The sequence below is a fragment of the Aquarana catesbeiana genome, linkage group LG01 (assembly GCF_042186555.1).
Source record: "Aquarana catesbeiana isolate 2022-GZ linkage group LG01, ASM4218655v1, whole genome shotgun sequence".
NCBI classification, from domain to species: domain Eukaryota; kingdom Metazoa; phylum Chordata; class Amphibia; order Anura; family Ranidae; genus Aquarana; species Aquarana catesbeiana.
This window is the reverse complement of record NC_133324.1, coordinates 149,578,819-149,591,317: the sequence shown is the minus strand read 5'-3', so window position 1 is coordinate 149,591,317 and position 12,499 is coordinate 149,578,819. Positions and strand designations below refer to the sequence as shown.

Genomic DNA, 12,499 nt, shown 5'->3' with positions numbered 1-12,499 from the left:
TCACTGGAAGTTCACTGGAGGTTCAACATGGCACCTCATGGCAAAGAACTCTCTGAGGATCTGAACAAAAATAATTGTTGCTCTACATAAAGATAGCCTAGGCTATAAGAAGATGGCCAAGACCCTGAAACTGAGCTGCGGCATGGTGGCCATGACCATACAGTGCTTTAACAGGATAGGTTCCACTCACAACAGGCCTCGCAATGGTCGACCAAAGAAGTTGAGTGCACGTGCTCAGCATCATATCCAGAGGTTGTCTTTGGGAAATAGACATATGAGTGCTGCCGGCATTGCTACAAAGGTTGAAGGGATGGGGGGGTCAGCCTGTCATTGCTCAGACCATATGCTGCACGCTGATTTAAATTGGTCTGCATGGCTGTCATCCCAGAAGGAAGCCTCTTCTAAAGATGATGCACAAGAAAGCCTGCAAACAGTTTGCTGAAGACAAGCATACTAAGGACATGGATTACTGGAACCATGTCCTCTGGTCTGATGAGACCAAGATAAACTTATTTGGTTCAGATGGTTTCAAGTGCGTGAGGCAGCAACCAGGTGAGGAGTACAAAGACAAGTGTGCCTTGCCTACAGTCAAGCATGGTGGTGGGAGCGTCATGGTCTGGATGAGTGCTGCCGGAATTGAGGAGCTACAGTTCTTTGAGGGAACCATGAATGCCAACATGTACTGTGACATACTGAAGCAGAGCATGATCCTCTCCCTTTGGAGACTGGGCCGCAGGGCAGTATTCCAACATGATACTGACCCCAAACACACTTCCAAGACCACCAACTGCCTTGCTAAAGAAGCTGAGGGTAAAGGTGATGGAATGGCCAAGCATGTCTCCAGACCTAAACCCTATTGGGCATCTGTGGGGCATCCTCAAACAGAAGGAGGAGGAGTGCAAGGTCTCTAACATCCACCAGCTCCGTGATGTCATCAGGAAGGAGTGGAAGAGGACTCCAGTGGCAACAGGTGAAGCTCTGGTGAACTCTGGTGGCCACACAAAATATTGACACTTTGGGCCCAATTTTGACATTTTCCCTTAGGGGTGTACTCACTTTTGTTGCCAGCGGTTTAGACATTAATGGCTGTGTGTTGAGTTATTTTGAGGTGACAGCAAATTTATACTGTTATACAAGCTGTATACTGACTACTTTACATTGTAGCAAAGTGTAATTTCTTCAGTGTTGTCACAAATGTGAGGGGTATACTCACTTTTGTGAGATACTGTACATGTGATGACCCATGTTTTCAACACATGCCGCACTTTGTACATCTTTCTACTCTGATCATTACCCCTGGTTGTTTGTATATACTGTAAGTTTAAATTGTTTTTCCTATTATGGTTTTATATTTCATGAAGGATTTTTTGTCCTGTTACACTTTTTTTCATGGCTACAATGTTTCTGTGACGGTATACATACTCGATCCCTATTATGTTTATCCCCATAGATACATTCTGTCTTCTTTGCACTGGGTTCGTTGGGCCCCTGTTTCATGTGTGTTTTGCCAAGCAGCCAGCATGTGTTATTTCAATACCTGGTATATATTGATTATTGATGTACATCAGTCATCTGCTTTTAAGATTTTTTGTTTATTACTGTTGTCTCTTCATTTTAATAGAATACATGCCTAAAGCCACTGAAGAAGCGTTCACACGCATAAGATGTAGAGCCGAGCCACTGCAAATTTCTGACCTACCCGTACCAAGCCTGCTAGTACAATTACCATTGTCTCAACAAGGACATATTTATGATCTCTTCAGGATCAATCCTTGGTTTATGGGTTATGTGCTGATATAGTTTGTAGGCAATTTTTACTTCGCAAAGTCTTTTTTTTTTAAATGCTGGTTGTCTTTTCTAATCTATTTGTAATAAAATATATATATTTTTAAATATATTTGTATCTCCATGCCTATAAAGTCCAGTACCAATTTTTCCATTATTTCCATTCTTTACAATGGCTAAACCAATAGATATGATATGTATATAATGTGTATGAAATTGCATACATCCTGCTCCAGAACCCACCCTTCCCAGTGAATAGACATAGAATGAGCAACAGTAAACTGATAGGGTCATCCCTCTGTGCACAAATATATAACTAAATTAAAAGGTGTTTTTATTTCTGTTTATCATTTCAATGAATACAATTCTTACCTGCTCGGAATGCATAGGAAAGGTGGAATGCTGAGCATATCCAAAATATATATTTTATATCTAACAACATATCGACCTGGAAAAGAAGAAAACATGCATTAACATGTATCAAGTGACGGATTTCAACATAAATAAACAAACAGGGATATTTGGCATTAAAGCTGGCATTTATTTCTTGTACAACTGGCCGCCTGTGGGAGACCTAGGCTCATTGACAGTCAGCTGCTTTGGCCTCCTCCCCATGATGATGTCAGAGAAATGAAAATGAGCTCAAGGAGAGACGCCTGGGAACCTGGTGTTCTGCTCATTGACAGTAAACAGATGTCAGGAAAGGAAACACCTTCAAGAAATCCATGTTTTAAGTGAAAGTTGAAGCGAGAAGCTGGAATTCATTAGAAGGTCTGGACGCTAGTCAGTGACAAGTTTATAAACGTCATAGAGTTTGTACAAAAATACTTGCATGAATCATGGGCTTAGTCTTATCAAATAGACTTAGCAATATAATGTCTCATTTTTGAGATATATAATTGGAGTTATAATGTATAATTCTAGAGGGCCTGATAATTTTACAGTGTATCTAAATCCAATGTTGTTTTTATTTTAATTGTGTCCTTGCTGGGGAGATTTATCCTCTCTATTTTTCCTAGTGACCACTGTCACTGGGTCCAAAAGTGATTGGAAATCCAAAATTCTGAATTGTCAATGGAACAGAAAGTATTTTATAAACAAAAAAAGGTCAGATTTATGCCACTGGAGAGGGTGGATGGGGGAGCAAGACAAACAGTTGCTTGTCTGGAGCAGTATTTCTTAACTCCAGTCCTTAAGGCGCCCCAACAGGTCATGTTTTCATGCTTTCCATTATTTTGCACAGGTGATTTGATCAGTTTCACTGCCTTAGTAATTATCACAGCTGTTTCATCTGAGGGAAATCCTGAAAACATGACCTGTTGGGGCACCTTGAGGACTGGAGTTGAGAAACACTTGTCTGGAGGGTGACAAGAGGTGGACATGTCTTCTAACCCATTGATCTTCCTCCCAAGAGGACCATTTACTTCCTCTCTCTATAGGTAGCCTGTAGAAAACCTGTCACAAGATAAACAACAAATAAAGGGCTTTATTGGCTGACCTCCTTAAAAGGCTGTCACACATGGCCAAAATTTCAGCCTACTTCTGTTGAATCGGTCGAAATTTGAACTGTTGGCCAGGTGGAAAATTGTCAACCGAACAGTGATCGCATCCAATCAGATGCAACAGTCCCTGTTCTGACATTCTGAGAATCGTGGGTGCTGGTTGTAATAATTGATAAGCCAGCAAAAGATTCATCCTTCCGCACTGTTTAGGTTGAATGAAAGAAACCACTGTGGTTATGACCAGCTTAAGTATACCACTTGTTTGACTCTTTCTGGGTTCAATACTTTATGAAGCTAAAACATGATGCAAAAGGTATTAAGTACATTCAGAACTCCTGATTACATACTTGTTATAGATTTGTGATTCGGATAGTAATAAAGTCACCAAACAACATGAAAGTCATATTAGTATTTTCAGAACGAAAAAGATGAGCAATGACATCCTCTATATTCTCTTGCTACAAATTTCCTTTAAAAGATATTTGAAGACTCGAAATATAACTGCAGTCATTATCTGTGTACTGTGCCCTCACTGCCCTGTGATGCAATTAATAAAACATGAGAATAGTAACAGAGTACATATGACTGAGTAAGGCTGGCCATAGACTATTCGAATCTCGGCCAGGTCAGCAGGAACCGGCCGAGATTCGAACCATGTATGGGCAGGCTGACTGTACCTAAATTGCAAGAAAGAAATTCACTCTGTCTATGGCTGGCTTTAACTTATAGAGCATTAATAAGATTAAGCCAATACTGAAACTGTCTTTTGCTTTTAATAATCATATTAGTATTAGGGATTGTACTCTGAGGCTAACATGCATCTGTCTTCACTACATGATGACCACACATTAAATTACCACATGCCATCTCCATCAAAAGTAGATATTTTGGATTTGGGTGAGTACTGGTAAATTGAATCGCCAAGCAGCTTTGTAAACTGCTTCTAAACCCCCAAAAAATGTTTTCTTCCCCTGCAGCTACCTATGGTAAAACTGGTGACATTTGGGATTTTAGAGCCAGGAAAGGAGGTGACAACATTGTACTGGCCATATTTATACATTGGTTCTAAAAGGCAAACCAAAGGTCCTCTGAAGATTTTCACACTGGGCCAGATAGAAAGCCATCTGTGGCTGCCCAAGAACAGGTCTTTATCTCAATTATCTTCAATTCTGGTTCGGGAGCGGCCTTTCCCATTGATGTCTGCCGTGCATTGAGAGCCTGTTCGCCTAAGTGGAACCCCTCCATTCCATCGGTGACGGGTTGATCACATACCACCCATCCAATACAGCTGGATATGGTTGAGGTATTACCTCACATATGCTTGTTTGACTCAATACACACCAGTATATGAGTCCACACCTTCCGGTAAGGGTGCCAATTTTACCTTACGGTGATGGACCGCACACTAGGGGAGAAGCTTTTTATTTTATTGTGCTTTCACATGGGTGTCTTCTTCACTTCAAGGGCTTCATTTTCATGGTGTTCCTTATTGAACGTTGATGCATTCATGAACTTTGAGTGTTATTGCAGTGCAATAAAATGAAAAACTAATAGTCCATAGTGATTAATGGCAGAAAAAACAATGCAGGCACTGGGCAGAACTCCAAAACAGCTCCCACAGCCTTGTACCCTCTCCCGGGGTGATGGTGATATATAGGTGAAGCCATTATAAGTCTCCCAATATGTAATCCTCTAATTTCTCAGCAGTTGACTCTTGAACAGCCCATCATTGCCATAGTTCAGTCTTGATGGTCATCTCGCCATCTTCTTGATGTCAGATGGCGATTGTACCTTAGACAAACTGAATTCAGTTCAGTTCAGTTCAGTTCAGCTCACATTCAAAATCAGATTCCTCCATCCACACAAGCAAGGTCGATGGAGGAATCCTACCGCAAAGACATTGTATTTTGACAGTGGGGACGCTCCACTGTCAGAATACACTGATCGGCAGCTGCAGCCCACTATTACTGTTGACAAACTCGATCTAATGATTGACTTCTATAAAACAGGAATGGCTACACATGGATCGAAATTTGGCTGAACCGGATGAATCTATGGCCAGGTCTATGTAGGGAATTACAGGATGGTGATATGAAGACAGGCACTTACAGTGACATTTTTAAATACCTAACTACTTTAATTTGTGTTTTTTTAACTGCCTGGAGCTCAGATTTTTCCAGCATCCACAAGAAAATGAAGAATTGTGGGCAGAGGTTTCCTTTAAAATTTTTATATTATTGGGCTATACCTACCACACATAACCCATGATTATTCTTTTTTTTTTTCCCCGCTTAAAATGTGGCTCCAGCTAAGTAATGTATAAATATAAATAAACCAAAAGGGCACACTCTCAGCACGTAATAAATTAGGCTACACTTTCTGCCCATTTAAGGGAAAATAACTCTAAGTAAGGAGAAAAAAAAAAGAAAGGCATATTGTGCTGCTTGAATTTGGAAATGTGAGCAATACACCAAAAGCACTATTAAATATATCTATGAAGTAGAATTGGCAGACTGCCCTACATCACTTTTTAATTGTGGCTTACAATACATTGCATTTCCATTTCATTACAATAATCAACCACATCTAACATAGATCCATACCTGTTATTATCCATTTTATAGCATCCCAGCTAACAGAGAAAACAGAATTTTAAACATATTTGGAAGTTCATGTGTATAAATGGTAATTCTTTCTATGTGAAAGGGTCCATATTGTGGTATTTTTTTATGCTGGAGAAAGGTTGATTTATTAAAACTGGAGAGTGCAAAATCTAGTCCAGCTGTGCATGCTAGCCAATCAGTTTCTAACTTCAGCTTGTTCAATTAAGCGTTGGCAAAAAAAAAAACCTGGAAGCTGATTGGTTTCTATGCAGAGCTGCACCAGATTTTTCACTCTTCAGTTTTAGTAAATCAAGCCAAAGTGAATCCCCAATATTTCCTATAGCAAGTCCACTAGAGGGCACAGTTATTTGGTACCATGCTGATCACTTTCCACTAGACTGTCTACAGTAGCCTAGTCTGTCACAGCTGCAATAAAATTAATGGTTGATCTCACTGCTGGAGTCCTCAGGAGCAATAAAGAGGCAGAGGTAAATAAAACACTGCCACACTTTATCAAAAACTGAAAATTATGTTTTGGGTGAAATTGCTCATTAACAGAAAGGTGACTCAATCTAATTTTTGAAGTGCATCTAAACAAAAGCTTTAACAGCCACAGCTTAGGTAGAAAAGCCTGTTTCCAGAAAGGCATGGTGAGAAGAAGGACCCTTGATCTTGATGTGAAGGAAACTGTCTCTCTGCAGAAGTCTAAACACAAGAACAAACAGGGCAATGGGCAATGGATTCCGATTTTCTAAGGGTCATTGAAATTGTCTACGGCACGCTGGCTCCAGTTCAGTAGCGCTCCACAAAATGGGGACCACTCTCAGGAAAAAGAGCAAGGACCCAGAATTGAGAATCCACACACATACATTCCTGTTAAAGCACTAAACAAACATAAAAGATTCCAAAGTAATTTATTGATAAAATTGATTCATACAAATAGAGCCAATGCGTTTTGGATGTCAGGCACACTTCTCCTTCATCAGGGTAAGGTCTTTTGTTGCATTCATTAATGAATAATGCTCTCCTGAAACTTTCCAAGCAGTAAATCACAACCCTGATGAAGAGGGGGTGTGTCTGCCCCCCCTAAACACATTGGCTCTATGATGCTATGAATCAATTTTAGCATTTAATTACCTTGGACACGTTTGCTTTGTGCTCTCATTGGATTCTATGTCTCTGAAGAGGTCTGACACACTGCCTGTTGAATCAGAGCTAGAGTTCTCCATTCAACAGGGAGAACTAGCTTTGTTGATTGTAGCGAGTTTGCTGCTTCCACAAACCTTTTTTTTTAAATTATTTAGCTGATTAAAAACTAAAGTTCGGTTAGGCTTTAAAGGAGATCCCCAGCTTAATCCTTTCCTATTACTGTCTCTCAGCCTTTTAATAGCTTCAAAATTCTGGGAGGCGGGCATTCAGGTCATGTGACCACTATGATTGGCTTTTACAGAGTTCACATAATCGGAAAGCTCACGATCACAAATATGCATCTGGAGCTTTCCAGTCCCCACCAGTGACTGGGCTGGGATTGTGCAGGGCACGCACTCTCAGCACAGATAAGTGTTTATATAGGTCCAAATATATACATGGTCTCTCAGCGTTAAAGCCCACCTGCCAAGAAGCCGCATATATGCGCCATGTCAGTGGGAAGAGGGTAAAGGGAAAAAATAAACCCATACATGAGAACCTACTATGTTGTAAGAGAGGCACATTTCCTAACCCCCCTCCCTACAGTAGAATCTCTGCCTTGTTACTGTTAAATCCAATTGGTAGTCTAAATCTTCTGTTAGGACAAAGGGACATAACATAGGTCTATTACATCTGAAAAGACACACTGTAATACCAATTTTCGCCTGAATAGGCACTTCTGCTGGAAACTTAGAGGCTCTCTGTTGCACACAATGAACTAGGGAGGGCAGGCCAAGACCATTCTGCATTGAACAAGAAGTGATCTCTTGCAGGAGTTCACACTTAGTAAAAGTGCAAACTCTTTTTAAAATGGAAAGCACACCATTAAAATAAAAAAGCAGTCTACACATTACCTTTTATTAGCCTGTTTGCCTCTAGGGCAAATATAAATAATTAAACATGATATAATAATGGCTATTGCAGTCCAACAAATAAGGCATCCTAACTCTTTGAAGTCAGAATAAATCCAGTGGAAGTTCCCCTTTGTGTCCAGTAAAGAAACCTTAAGTGACAGCTATTTGATTGTGGACCATGACATCACTGTGACTATGGTGCTGCTCCAGTGACCCAGGCTAATCCTTACCTCTCTATGTACTTATCTGATCCTTTCTCCAGCAACCTCCTCCTCTGAAGTTTGCACATACACCTCCTCCCCCCCCCCCCCCCCGACTGGTGTTCTTTAACAAAAAGATGTTGTCAAGCACTGCCGTTTCCTCTAAGTGGGTGGTTGACATTATTGAATTGTATATGCGCTAATTTATTTTATTTCTGAAAAGAGGCCCCCCTAGCTTGGCCCCTGTGACTTGAACTAGGCAAGGCCACAAATTAAACATGCTGGAAAAAAAAAAATATATATATATATATATATATATATGCTTGCTATACCTGATGAAGAATCTTGATAGATACGAAACGTCGTGATTTTTTGATGTCTCTTTGATTAGTTCTTTACTCTCTTAATAAATTTACTAGGTGCTGCAGAAGATTGGACTTTTTCGTATATATACATAAGCTGTTAATACTTAGCATGTTGATGATCTTGGATATTTCAAGTCAATATATGGGAGATAACGGGGCCCCTTTTCAGAAGTTATTATGATTAGTTTTGTATATATATATATATATATATATATAATCATAATAATTAGTTTGTAAGCTCATAATCATTTAATTGTAAATTGTAAGTTTCTTGAGGGTAGGGATTGATGTGAATGAAAAGTTTCCTTTCCAGAGCAACTGTGCTTTAGGGGGTCAGTCTAATGGGCACCCCATTGCCCTCTTCAAAGGAATGCAAACTTGCACACTATTTGATCCCCTATTAACAAAATATCACAATGCACTATAGGAACATGACTTGAATGATTTAGCTTTAAGTTGACCATTGAATCAAACTGTACAAAAATTTCATTTTAGTGCCAAGCCAACAAATGTAAGCCCAGGTAAGGAAAATCAGTGCGGGCAGGCGTAAGACACAAGTAAGTGACAAGAGGTCTGTGTTTGCAGCTTTCATGTAAATCATGGCAGTGGTTTGGTGTGAAGGGAATAAAGGGCACACTGTATTGTATTTCCCTAGTCCACGTGGCGATTGATAAAATGAATATTCCCTGGACATTGTCCGATTGTACACTGCAGCCTCCCTCCCTCCTCTCTTTGCAGTCACCGCCCTAGATGTGGCTCATGGAGACAGCTGGCTTTTGTTAGGAGAGACTCATCTGGGACTACATCTTTCCAGAGGTGAAATCAGATCCCAGCCTGGACTCCCCAGTGCTCCATTCAAAGGAGACCAGTGTCCAGTGTGCTTATCCTTCATCCATTCACTGACTTATATGACACCCAATAGAACAGTTACTTTTAATATCGCATCTTTCATCTTCATCTTCACACACACACACATATAGATAGATAGATAGATAGATAGATAGATAGATAGATAGATAGATAGATAGATAGATAGATAGATAGATAGATAGATAGATAGATAGATAGATAGATAGATAGATATAGATATCGATATATAGATATATATTGATCTGTGACAATATATTAATTGCATTATTTATCTGGACTAAATAAAAACCCAACAGCAGAATGTAACTCTAACTCTTATGCCATTGTCCTCTTTCTCCTCTTGGCACATTACCCACACCAAGCACACTGTGCCCCTACAGACAAAAGCTGGCACAGCTTGCTGGAACATGCACTTTTTCAACAGCTGATTAGGCAGGTAATGGATGCCCTTTGCTGCATAAACCTAACATTGAAGGAAATAAAGAGGTTTTATGGCATTTTGGCTCTAATAAATGCCACCGAAAACTGGCACTACCAGCTGTGCAAAATCATCAATGCCCACTAATGCATTAAAACATTGACTGCTAGACTGCACAAGATCAGAAGCCAAAGTCATATCTCAAGGCAAGGAGCTATACTTTGATTCAAAGAAGGAAATAAATGGTTTTGGGGGAAAAAATCATGACCGTGTATTTAAACAATCTCCAATTAACAATGGCTAGATGAGGAAAATGAATAATGCTCAGCAGAGAATGACACAAAGGGGGTGTGTGAGAACCTCGTGGACAGGAGCTTTGCAGTGGGGATGCTGCGAAGTGTAGTGCCCTCTCCTTCCAGCAGGGGTCGCCTGTACCCTCTTTAGTACTCTGCACATTCCTAGACATCGCAGGATCCCCAGCAGCAGCAGTAGAACAATGCAGCGCTGACTCTCATAAAACACATCAGCCTGGCTACAACTGATCAGCAGCAGAATAGGGCACAGCATGTTCATTTACAGCAACTACCGCACTAAATCTAGCTGACAAGGTGGTGGCTGGCTTTTTTTTTTGTACACTCTTTTTTTCTCCTTGGCTGGAGTAAATCCTTAGTCACATAAAGTCACTCTGTTACTGGTACCCTTGAATGGGGTGACATTACTTTATACAGAGCTATTGAAATGCAACAATACATCTTAACATCTGCGAAGTCAATATTGCCTCTCAGGATCTAGAGAGCTCACACAGCATGAGCAGTGTACACAAGGCTTGGGCAGCAACAGGCTTAAGAGAAATGTACTCATTAACTTGGAACAAGAGCTGACCCCTGCACTGGATGCCATCCATATAGGACTGTGAGTGGCAATGTTTAACTTGGGGGATATGAGCCTGAAATGCTACATAGTAGATTATTGTCGCATGCCATTGGCTTGCCTTCACACTTTGCATGCTTTTAATACATAGTGTTTTTTTTTATCTTAATCAGATTGGATGTCCATAGACTTTATACATCAGAAATCTAGAATCCAGTGTTCTCATTGTATTATATTCCATTTATATAATACTATGAGTGCCAATATTTAACTTGGGAAATAGAAGCCAGGGGTCCCCAGTGCTCCATTCAAAGGACAGCAGTGTCCTTCTCATTAATCTACTTATTGACTTTTATGATACCCAAGAGAACTGTTACTTTTTGTATAGGATCCTTCATCCTTATTTCAGATATATATAGCTATCTATATATATAATATATATCTATATAGAGAGAGATAGCTACAGATAGATATATATAGATATAGATATATATCTATATAGATATATATCTATATCTATATCTATATAGATATAGATAGATAGATAGATAGAGAGAGAGAGAGAGAGAGAGAGAGAGAGAGAGAGAGAGAGAGAGATGCATGCCATCAGATTGTCTTCACACTTTGCATGCTTTCATTTTTTTTTATTTTTTATTTTTTTTGTAATGGAATTGGAGGTCCATGGACTTTATACATCAGAAAGCTACAAGGCTGTGTTCCTTTTTCACTAGAACATGAGCCCCCTTTGTAGTTCCCAAGCTTTAGACAAAAGCAGATAGTCTGCAGCTCCAGTGAATGGAGTTTGCTTTCCAGGAACACGAGCTGAGTATAGAGGCTGCTATCATACAGGATCACACACTGCTAGATGTCATCAGTAGCCTTGCAGAGCTCTATCTAGCTCCATCCTTACTGTGTGCATCCCTAGCACATCCCTACCTCCTCTTTTGTGCTGCAGAACAATGCACCCCAAAGTTAAATGCAGCCTGCAATGTGCTGCATGTGTGTGCCTTTATCCACTACTAATGGGAAACCTGAATTACTTTTTGATGCCTAATTTAATGAGTTTTTCTGCAATCCATTGCCAAAAAAAGACAAAAGGCACAGTAAAGTATATTACCTTTAAGGATGACTACTTAGTGTCTTGGCTGCATCAAGTCCAGTATTGTCCAGTGATGTGTTCTGCTATTCCAGAGTTGCCTGTAGATGATGGTTAGTATATCCCTGGGTCAGAGGCTGCAGGAGGATGCTGTGGGGTTAGGCTCTCTCTGTGCTTTTATCACTCTATAGATTTCCTCCTTGAACAAGGGCAGCTGGTGGCAGACCTCTGTCTCCGACGTGTGTCTGTAATGAGTCCTTGTGAAAGAAGAACCAGAGTCTTGTTGGCTGCAAGTTCAAATGCGGGATCTGACACCCCTCATGATTATATCATTATACCGTCAGCAGAGTGAGAAGGAGGGGCGCTCTGTACAGAGGAGGGCTCACCCTCCCTCACTCCAAGGAGTCACACATCCCAACCTCCCACCTATGGATCCCATTATACACACAGCTCTACTTTCCTTACCACCAGCCAGGACAATAGTGCTCTGCCCAGGGCACCATCCTCTTCTCATTGCCTGATCATCTCTATACAATGTGTACCAACTACTTACCTCTCCACCCCTCTATAGGGAGGAAAGGGTCTGGGGAGAATCTGGTGTCTCCATATCCACTTATATCATACTTATCTAAAACCATATATGCTTGTGTGATCTATCTATCTATCTATCTATCTATCTATCTATCTATCTATCTATCTATCTATCTATCTATCTATCTATCTATCTATCTATCTATCTATCTATCTA

General features: G+C 40.3%; 1 protein-coding gene across 2 annotated transcripts in view; it reads right to left on the bottom strand.

Moving 5' to 3' along the window:
- Positions 1-12,112, bottom strand: part of VCAN (versican) — a 135,837-nt gene extending 123,725 nt beyond the window's left edge. Inside the window, exons 1-2 of one of the 2 annotated variants that reach the window (XM_073624461.1) lie at positions 11,773-12,112; positions 2,158-2,233 (exon numbers count right to left, since the gene is read on the bottom strand). In XM_073624461.1, the coding sequence (XP_073480562.1) occupies positions 2,158-2,227 (70 nt within the window). In that variant the 5' untranslated portion in view covers positions 2,228-2,233; positions 11,773-12,112. The remainder of the gene's footprint in view (positions 1-2,157; positions 2,234-11,772) is intronic. The other variant, XM_073624462.1, reaches the window with a different exon arrangement.
- Positions 12,113-12,499: the final 387 nt, after the last annotated feature.